The following is a 10,024-nucleotide window of genomic DNA, read 5'->3' as shown; positions in this document are numbered from 1 at the left end:
CAGCCAACTCTGCTAATCCCTAAAATCCTTCTCCGCTTTACGCGGCCCCTCCGCCTCTCCTCACACCGGGCTCCCCCCGCCGCCCCGGAATGGTTCCTCCCGTCGCGGTTCCTCCCGCACCCCCCGCCCCGTGGTGCGGTGGTGGCGGCCGGCGCGCGGCGCGGTGACGCGCGAGCCATGGCGGCCATGGCGGCGCTGCCCCGGGCGCCGCTGTCGCCGCCTGGCGGGGGCGCGGAGGACGCGGCGGGGCCTGAGGGCGCCGAGGGCCTGTTCGTGCTGCTGGGCGCGGGGCTCGCCGCCGCCAGCCACCCCCTGCTCTACGTCAAGCTGCTCGTGCAGGTCCGCTCGTGGGGGGAGCGCGGGGAGAGCAGGGGGACGGTGGGGTGGGAGTCCCGTGTGTAACGGGGACCGTGACTCCAGGATAACGGGATGATTTCAGGATAATGCGCCCGTGGAGGCCCCCGTGCGCTGGAGGTCATTGTATACACGACCCTCCCCCGTATAACGGGGCACCTATGGAAGGGATACGTCAGTGTATGGAACGGGTCCCAGTGGATAATGGGGGATCGGAAGCCCAGTAGAACGGGAGGAGGTGGATTCCTGCATGGTGTCCCTATGGAAACCCCCATGTGCTCGGGTTATTTGTACAGTATGCACAGCCCCCGTTACAGTGGGACCCCCTGGGCAATGGGGACATCTACAGAATGGGGGGCACCTATAGAATGGGGGCTCCTGTATGTAATGGGATGGGGTCCCTGTGTGTGATGGGGGATTGGGACCCCAGTGGAAGTGGATTCCTGTTTCGTGCCCCTGTGGAGGCTCCATGCACTGGGGGTCATTGTATATACAGCCCCCCATTGTACCGGGACCCCCTGAGCACCTGTAAAATGAGGGACATTTAGGTAATGGAGTCTCTCATATGTAAGGGGATGGGGTTCCCTATACACTGGCAGACCCTATATAAAAATGGGGTCCTATATAATAGGAGGGTGAAGATGCCTTCTACAGCAGGGGTGGCCTATATAGGGCATGGGGGACACCATAAAATGGAGGAGTGAGGCCCCCTCTACAGTGGGGGGGTCCCTATACAGAGGGGCATTGGGACCCCTCCTATGACAGGGAATGGGGACACCCAGTATCTTGGAACCCCTATAAAATTATTCCTCTGCCGCAGGGCCTTCCATATAAGGAGAGATACGAAACTCCAAGACCCTCTCAGTAACAGAGACCTCCTAAAGTGTGAGGGTGGAGGACCCCCTGCAACCCAGGGACCCCATAAAACAGGGAAAGAAGTGCCTGAGAGTGTTGGTGGGGGGGATGCTGGGATCAATCCTGTTCATCCCAGGGACTTTGGGAACACCAGAAGAGAGACCTGCTCACAAGATTTCTCTCTCAGGTTGGGCATGAGCCACTACCTCCAACCATTGGAAGAAATGTGCTGGGAAGGAAGGTCCTGTATCTGCCCGGCTTCTTCACCTACGGTGAGTGATTGACCCTCCCTGCCAGCACAAGGTCCTGCCCTCGGGGAATCAGGGCTGGGAGCTGCCAGGCAGACTGAGCTGACCCCCAGCAGCATTCCCACATCCCCTTGGAATCATCCCAAGGCTGCAGTGAGGCATAAACCACCACAACTCCTTGCAAGGCTATCAGATTTATGTGCCTGTTGCTGGGGACAGGGGGGTGGTGGCCACTGTGTTGGTGCTGCATTGTGCTTCATGTCACATTGCTCTGGGTTTGCCCTGTGGTGGAGGGGTTTGGGGGCTTTCAAGTGGTGTAAGCTTGTTGCAGGAGGATTTGAGTGTTTTGGAGATTGCAAAATACTTTCCTTCTGCTCCAAAACAGCCCTGGAATAACCTGCCCCCTGCCCTGCTCATTTGTATTGTAGATGGAGCCCTAAAGGGACAGAAATACCAAGAAAAGGGCAGGTAATATATTTAGAAGGAGAAAAAAAAAGTAGTATTTTCCTCTTTTTGTGGGTGGAGCAGCATGGAAGAGGTGGGTGAATACTTTGTGACCTGCTGTCACAGCAGGTTTGCTGTTGGGAAGGGGAATGTATTGTCCTGACAGCCCAGCTGGGCCAATCCCAAAATGAGCTAGTGGTATCCATGGAGTGGAACCACCACAGGAGCAGGATGAGAGCACTGGAAGCCCATCCTGGGACACCCAGGGCTGGAAATGCTCCAGTGCTGCCCTTTGGAAGATGCAATTTCCAAACAGATGGGCAGTGTTGGTTGATGGAGAGGTGCAGAGACCGCCTGGATTTGTTTGGACAGGACAGGGGCCAGGAGCAATCAGTAGCCACCACACGTAGTGGGTTCTATCCCACCTTGTTACATGTGGGAGAAATGGGATCTCTGGGTTTTTTTTTTTTACAACTGGAGATCTGAGGAAATTTTCCTGGGAAAAGGTGGTGGGGCAGGAACTGAACAAGGGTTTGTGAGATCCATTGAACCCTGAATCAGACCTTCCTGGGGTGGAGGGAGGAGGTGACAGCACTGAGCACATGGCATGATCCCCCCTGCCTGGTTCAGTCCAAACTAACTTGGAGCCCTTTCAGGTGAGCAAAACATCAAAAGACAAAAAGTAGTCCAAAATATTGGAGCTGTCCTTCCAGATTAGGCAGATGACAGAGAGTAAGAGTTCTTGTCCTCCAGTATGAAGTTTATTTAGGACTGTTACAATAAAACACTTCCTGTGGGGCCATGGAGTGGCTGCTGTGCTGAGCTGAGCCTGGCATGTTTTTGGCTGAGTCCTGGGGCAGTTTGGGGTGCTCTCCATGCATTGTCCCCTTCCCAACTGACAGCAGCCTGGTGTTGTCCCACCCAGCCAGACACATTGTGGAAGTGGATGGGAAAAGAGGCCTCTTCCGTGGCCTGACTCCTCGCCTCATCTCAAGCACTTTATCAACCATCACCAGGGGGAGTGTGAAGAAGGTAAAGGTCGGCTTCTCTCTCCATTAATCACCTGCAGGGTCACTGCTACTGCAGCAAGTGCCTGCAGCCAGCCAGGGACTGGATCAGGTGCACTGATGCACCCATCCCTCTCCATCTCCTAAGTGAATAGTCCTCCTGTGCCCTTATCCCCAAAGCATTTTTTTATTTATAAACAATTTTAATTTAACTTGGCATCCCCTTGCCTTGTATCCTCTGTCAGCAGTTTTGTGACTCCTCTATTCCTCTATTTTACTTTCCATCCTTTCTTCTCCTGTGTTCTTTGTTGCCTGTTTATCTTGATCAAGTGGCTTTTCATGGTTTCCTTCTGTCCTCAGACATTGTGGGTCAGCATCTCCATCAGTTCTGACCATGTTTCTTCCCTCTCCACTCAGGCTTTTCCACTGGAGGACATGGAGCATGTGTCTAACAAGGATGATATGAAAACTTCACTTAGGAAAGTGGTCAGAGAGGTGAGAAGTGGATATTGTCCATTAATAAGTGGTTGGAGAGGTCCCTGGGGATGTGGGTGAGGTTACTTGGAGAGAAACTGGGGTGAGAAGTTTGAAGAAGCCGTTCTGTGTCCATCCATGAAATAATTCACATCTCAATTCACATCTCAAAAGAGGGACCCAAAATGGGTTTCCCCACAGTGAGGGAAAGGCCTGGGCTGTGCAGGAGGAGCAGCACAGCTTTTCTCACAGGTGTTTTCTCCTCCCTTGGCAGACATCCCATGAGATGATGATGCAGTGTGTGTCCCGGGTTGTCTCACACCCGCTGCATGGTGAGTCCTGTCCCCTTGGCTGGCAGCCCCTCCAGACTGGGGATCACCCCAAACCCTGCTTACTCAGGGCACGATACTTCTGAAACTCCTCCATCATACAAGGCTGATGCTGGGTTTTTCCTTCAGGCACTAACACAGCTGAGCAACAAGTTTCTCTCTTCCCACTCATCCAGGACCTTGTCCTAGAAATCCCATTGGGGTTAGGGCCAGTAGCACCCTTCCAGTGCCTAAAGGGGCTCCAAGAGAGCTGGAGAGGGACTTTGGATGAGGGAATGGAGAGACAGGACACAGGGAATGGCTTCCCTCTGCCAGAGAGCTGGGTGAGATGGGATATTGGGAAGAAATCCTTCCTTGTGAGGGTGGTGATGCCCCAACACAGGTTGCTCAGAGAAGCTGTGGCCGCTCCATCCCTGGAAGTGTTTAAGGCCAGGGTGGAGCAGGCTGGGAGAGTGGAAGGTGTCCCTGCCCATGCCAGGGGGTTTGGAAAAAGATGATCTATCAGGTCCCTTCCAACCCATACCTCTGTGATCCTCTGAAATCCTTCCCACCACTTACAGGCTCAGGAAAGGCCCCAGTTTCTAATGAGTCTTGCAGTGCTGATGACCACACTGAGAGGAGCTGGAGATGCTGTGAGTTGAGGGAGAGCAGAAGAGTCATGTTTCATTTTCTTTCACATCCATTACAACCCAAACTGGATTTGTTTCTGTATCAGCCCTGTGTTTCTTTCCTCCCAGTGATCTCCATGCGCTGCATGGTCCAGTTCGTAGGCCGGGAAGTCAAATACAGGTGAGTGGCTGCAGCTTGGAAGGGTCTGGGGTCAGGGGTGCCAGGTGCTCCTGTGCCATGGGGAATAAGGTTATGCAAGAGGCTTGAGAGACTGGAAAGTGAATCTGTGGTTAGAGGGTGGGTGACTGGGGCTTGAAGGGATATGGGAAAGGCTGGGCTGCCTCTGTTCCACCTTTGCCCGTGGGGGTTTGGAGCTGTATCAGCCCTTGCTGATCGCACAGTGAGTCTCCTGCCTCTTTCCTTTGGCTATTAATGGAAGGCAGTAGGGAGGCAGAGCAGATAACACAAAGCTTTGCTGCAGACCTGCTTAGTCTGTAAAATTTTCCCAAGCCTTTTGCTGTACCAGCTGCCTCTCTACAGGGCAAAACTGCCTGTGGAGGGACGTGGAGGCACGCTAGACAGGATTGCAGCCAGCCCATGACAGGCAGCTCGAGTTCCCAAAGGCAGAACAGGATTCTTGGGCTTAGAATCAGCCAAATCAAACCATATCACACAACATCTGTACCCACTCACAAAGCCTCACAGAGCTGTTGTACCTTCAGCATTGAACAGTTGTGTGCAGGTTGGGTGTTTTCCCAGGTGTCACTGCAGACTGGCAGAGTACAGACATGACCTTCCTTCCCTCAGATCTGCCTGGTCTGAGGAGAATAAGCAGAACAAGCTGCCTTCTGCTGGAATGATGGCTGGGGAGGCACTGCCATTGCTGAGGGCTGCAGGATGTGTGTGAAGTTGCACAGGACAGAGGTGAAACAACTCTGCACACTCACAGCTCTTTTCCTTTCTTGGCAGCGGTGTGTTCAGTGCCATTGGCAGGATATTTAAGGAAGAAGGGATCCTGGGATTCTTTGTGTAAGTGAGTTGTTGTTTAAATACTTTCTCCCATAGCCTGAAGGCACTGATGGCTCTCCTGGCAGCTCTGCCAACCCCAGCTGGAGTCACACTGAGCTGAAACCTTGTCTGACCAAGGAACTCCCACATCACTCCCAGGATTAAATCTGTGTCTTTGACAGCACTCCAGTTTGACCATTAAGTTTGCCCCAGATCTTATCTTCAATCAAACCTTCAGAATCCAGAGGAAGCTGTATTTTTCCTTAGCTTTCTTTTTCGATCGGTACTTCTTCGTGTTTCAGTGAAGGGCCATTTAAAGCATTTGTTTGTGCAACAGGCACCAAGATCAAGTGCAACAATAAGATCCCTTGTTGAAATGAAAGCCAGGGCCTGGATAAGCAGCATATTCCTCTGCAGAGCACCGTGGGTACTTGTAATGAGCAGGTTTACCTGTGTGCTTGGAGTGTGGTGGTGCCTGGACCAGGAGGAGCTGAAAGGTGTTTCCAGCTGCTTACAGAGCATTGCAAATTGGTGCATCACTGAAATGGAAGTTTAGTGGACACCTTTTTGCTTGAACCCTCAATTAATGTTTCCTGCCTTCCTTTTTCACATCTACATAAAAGCAGAACCACCTGCTGTCTCTGCTCATGGTGGGGAGATAACTCTGTTATGGCAATAATAGTAGAGGCAGCTCTGGAATTTCAGAAGGGGTTTTCAGGATGCCTTTGGCTCTGCAGTCACAAAATACGGGCCTCCAGATGAAACCTGAATGCTTCAGGAAGAGAGAGGCAATCGCAGGGGGTCTCAACCTGTCCTTCCCCAAGGGGAAATGACCAGGGGTCTGCAGAGACGCCACCCACTGAGTGTCACTGCTTCCTCCTTTGGCAGCCCACAGCGTCTCAGCTGAGCTGTGCAGCTCCAAATCTGCTCCACTCCAATCCTCTGGAATGATCCCTGTGAGTGGGGCATGGCTGGAGCAGGCTGCTCGCAACTTTCCACCTCCCAGGGAAGTGATCTGAAAGAAGCCACCACATTCCCTTCCATCCACATAAACACTGCTAGTAGCCTGATGAAACTTAATAGTTCACAGGAAAGGCTTTAACACAACCCAAATTGTCTCAGGAGGGCTCTGAAGTTCTACATGCCCTGTAACCCTGTTAGGAAATCCCACTGCTGTGAGGAGAGTATAATCTGCATCTGAAGGACCAAACTGGTGGTTTTCTCCTCTCAGCCCTCCTGGTGCAATCCCAGCCCATCCACTGCCCTAAAATCATGGCAGTGCACTTGATTCTCATGGCCTTATAACCACCCCCAGCAATACCAGTGGCACACACTCTCTGAGTAGAGATAAAGACTTTTCAAGGATGTATTTATCTCCCCCTCATATCTGCAGCAGGCTCTTGCCAGCCCAGGAAGGTGTTGCCTGAGCTCCAAAATGGCTGGGCATGGTCAGCTCAAGGATGGCTTGTCCCAGGTCCCTTGCACTGCTGTTGGGTCACATCACTGTACATCATTCAGGCTTCCTCCTCTGCCTGCTGCTGTTCCAGCTTTTCATCATCTTCCAAAAATATTCCCAATTCAGATCTTTGACATCTCAGCAGGTGTGAGAATTGCAACACTCACTTTTCTATGTCAGTAGTAAAAGCAGCACTGGAATTCCAGGAGGAGTTTTCAGGCCTGATGCCTTTGGCTTGTTGGCTTTTTTTAGTTCCTTTTTGCAGCTCTCAGACCCCTGGTTTCCAGTCATCCAGCTCAGGGCCAGCAGCTGTCGTTACTTTGGAAGGGAGAGAGGGATGGGATAAAGTCTGACTCCCTATCAGGAGTTGGGTGAGGTATTCCTTATGGGGCTGCCCTGGCCCAGCCCTTGGCTTCTGGACTTTATTAGGCTCTGTTGTATCTGCAGCAGCTCAGGAGCTTCAGACTTAACTTTGAGTTAGAGAAAGGATGGTTTCTACAAAGGCTGAAAGCCAAGCACAAAGCAGAACATCTCTTTGGGGCCAGAGAGCTTTGATTTCTTTGTCCTGTCTGCTGCTGTCATGTATCACATCTTTGAAGCCAGTGAATCTTCTGTTGAAGGTTTCTGCTGTGCCTGGCCCCTGAGACCTCAGCTACATCCCCAGGGCTGCTGGGGCCTTAACAATGCACAAGTTGTTCCCAAAAACGGTACCAGTTGCTACTCTGCTGCTGCAGCAACCACAGCAGGAAACAAACTGGTCCCTTGCTCTGAGGAGGCAGCATCATGTTTGGGAAGAAACAAATGACTCAGATTAATGTGCTTGGAGGTGACTCTTTCCAGCTCAGCAAACAATCGTGTGGCTCTTGGCAGGCTCCTTTTCAGAAATGACCACATCTGCCAGTGAAGCACAGATTTGACGCACACCTGGATCCTTTCGCAGTGGAACAACCCCTGCAAAAGCAGGAAACCCTGCACTGGTGCAGCAGATGCTGCCGAAGCACCAACAAACTGGAGAAACCCCCTGGAACATTTTGTTAAAGTTTTAATGCCATTATCTGCAAACGCTAGCGGTACTGGTGCTGCTGGTGCTGCAGTGTGTCAGTGGGAGGCATTAACCAAAGAAATGTGCTCCTGGGGGTAGCAGGGACTGGGAAAAATCAGAGGGAACTCAGTATTCCCCCAGTTACCCCCACTTCTCAGTGGAGCAGGTTGTGCAGGAACAACCCCTCTCATTCTGATTTCTAAATGAAGGGAGATTCCACAAAGAGATGAACTTCTTATTTGGCATCCAAAAGAGCATCTTCAGAAATGGAAACTGCTTCATCTGTGTCTCGCTTGGATTTCTCAACAGGATTTGGGATAGAACAAGGGGACTTGAAGTCCTCTTGAGTCATGCCCAAAAGACAGATCCCAAAAACTTTCCAGCCAGAGCAGCACGTGTAGTACCAAGTTTGAAGGCTGAGAGAGCTCTTCCCTGAAATCTCCCTTTTCAGTCCTTCCCAAAGTAAAAATTTAATTTTGGGAGAGTGGTGCTGGTGGAGGGAAGGAGGGCTGGGCACCTCAGGAGGTGGCACTGGGATCCTCCTGCACCTCACAGCCCTCCTTTTGCCCTTGCAGTGGGTTAGTCCCTCACATCCTGGGGGATGTCATCTTCCTCTGGTGCTGCAACCTCCTGGCTCACTTCATCAACACCTATGCAGTGGACGACAATGTGAGTGGAAGTGCCTGAGGGAGGGCTTGGGGTCTGGGCCAAGTACCTGCAGTGGGAAGGAGTTACTGGGGTGCAGGGAATGATTTAATATGGACCCCGGGCTTTGGGGTCCCTGTGAGAGTGCTGGAGGTGCTGTGTCTGCTCAGGGCTGTGCTTCACCTGCGCTTTGGGGGATCACAGTTGACAGCAGATGCCTTCCTGGGCTCTCAGTTGGAATGCAGCTGCTCTCCGTTGCTTTCTGCCTCCTCCCATGCCCCTTGCCCCTCTCGTCAGGCTCCGGGAGTGTCACATAATGACAGTGCCAGCCTGGTGTCACCCCCCTGCTCCACAACGCCTTTGGTTTCTCTCTGCAGTTCAGCCAGGCGTCGGTGATCCGGAGCTACACCAAGTTCGTGATGGGGGTACGTAGGCAGCTGCCGTGTGCTTTGCTCTCCTCCTGCCACCTCTGGGCTGAGAGCTCGTGCTCTGGGTGGCACAGGCTGGTCTGTACTTGACATGCCTTATCCAAGGATAACTCTGCTAACATGCAAAAACTGGAAATAGCGTTTTTGACACGGGGAGGGTTAGAGAGGCTGCTTTTCTGTGCTTTCAGATCGCTGTGAGCATGCTGACGTACCCGTTCCTTCTCGTGGGAGATCTCATGGCAGTGAACAACTGTGGGTATGTCCTTCACACTGAGATCTAAAGCTTTCCCTTCCTTTCTTGCAGCCCCTTGTTGTCTGAATGGGCTGCTAACGACCGTAAAGCTTTCCTACAGCCCCGTAAACTCTGTGGCACCTCGCAGAGCTGGCTCGTTTCCTCTCCCAGGTTGCTTATAATTTTAGATCAGAGGGCACAGACACGAGTAGCAGAAAAGCTCAGGTGGTGAGAAATCGGGAGAGCTGTGGTGGTGTGGTCTGATCTGAGCTAAGCTGGAGGCACAGGGATCAAAGGGACCGTGCTGACTCCAGGGAGCAGCACGAGGGAAGCAGAGCTCTTACTGCAGTGATGGGAGCAGACAGGAGCAGGACCAAGCTTTCCTTCCCTATTGCACTGCTGTAAGTCTTCTATATTTGTGCTCCTGGGAACGGGATGGGATCCAAGTCTGGTGTAGTGTTTTCTGAGTATCTGCTGGCTTTTGAAGGTGTAGATATGGTCCTGGACTCTCAGCGTCTCCAGGTAACGCTCCTTGTTTGTGCACTGCAGGGGTAATTAAATTACAGATCTGCTGCATTGTAAATAACGAGCTGTCACTTGGCTGCCAGCCCGGTGTGGACACTGTCCCCGTGTCCTCATTCACACTTCCTGCTGTTCTTTTGTTACCTGTGTGGGTAAGGTGACACATCCACCTCAGCTATTCCCTCTTGCGTGCAGGTTGCGTGCTGGCCTCCCTCCCTATGCTCCTGTCTTTGCATCCTGGATCCACTGCTGGAGGCACCTCAGTGCTCAGGTGAGGGAGCACGGCACACGCTGGACTTTGGGCTCCCTCTGCTCCTTCCCCAAGCCTCCAGCATTCCCCAAAAGTGCCTGTGCTGCATCCTTGCTGTGCT

At 52.4% G+C, this 10,024-nt stretch overlaps 1 protein-coding gene and 1 long non-coding RNA gene across 5 annotated transcripts in view; one reads left to right on the top strand and one right to left on the bottom strand.

The window, feature by feature from the left end:
- The first annotated feature begins 159 nt into the window (after positions 1-159).
- MTCH1 (mitochondrial carrier 1) overlaps positions 160-10,024 on the top strand; it is an 11,826-nt gene continuing 1,961 nt past the window's right edge. The window contains exons 1-11 of one of the 4 annotated variants that reach the window (XM_015650760.3): positions 160-339; positions 1,397-1,481; positions 2,827-2,933; positions 3,326-3,403; positions 3,657-3,714; positions 4,449-4,500; positions 5,290-5,349; positions 8,402-8,495; positions 8,849-8,896; positions 9,088-9,155; positions 9,849-9,924. In XM_015650760.3, the coding sequence (XP_015506246.1) occupies positions 178-339; positions 1,397-1,481; positions 2,827-2,933; positions 3,326-3,403; positions 3,657-3,714; positions 4,449-4,500; positions 5,290-5,349; positions 8,402-8,495; positions 8,849-8,896; positions 9,088-9,155; positions 9,849-9,924 (888 nt within the window). In that variant the 5' untranslated portion in view covers positions 160-177. Of the gene's footprint in view, positions 340-1,393; positions 1,482-2,826; positions 2,934-3,325; positions 3,404-3,656; positions 3,715-4,271; positions 4,501-5,289; positions 5,350-8,401; positions 8,496-8,848; positions 8,897-9,087; positions 9,156-9,848; positions 9,925-10,024 lie in introns of those variants that run through there. The other 3 variants (XM_019009011.2, XM_033519914.1, XM_033519915.1) reach the window with 3 other exon arrangements.
- LOC117245535 lies at positions 2,641-8,402 on the bottom strand. Its single transcript, XR_004500284.1, has 2 exons — positions 5,037-8,402; positions 2,641-4,550 (listed from the first exon to the last, which is right to left on the bottom strand). It is a non-coding gene; the product is annotated as an uncharacterized LOC117245535 (long non-coding RNA).

The sequence above is a fragment of the Parus major genome, chromosome 26 (assembly GCF_001522545.3).
Source record: "Parus major isolate Abel chromosome 26, Parus_major1.1, whole genome shotgun sequence".
Taxonomy (NCBI): Eukaryota; Metazoa; Chordata; class Aves; order Passeriformes; family Paridae; genus Parus; species Parus major.
This window is presented reverse-complemented; position numbering and strand designations above follow the sequence as displayed.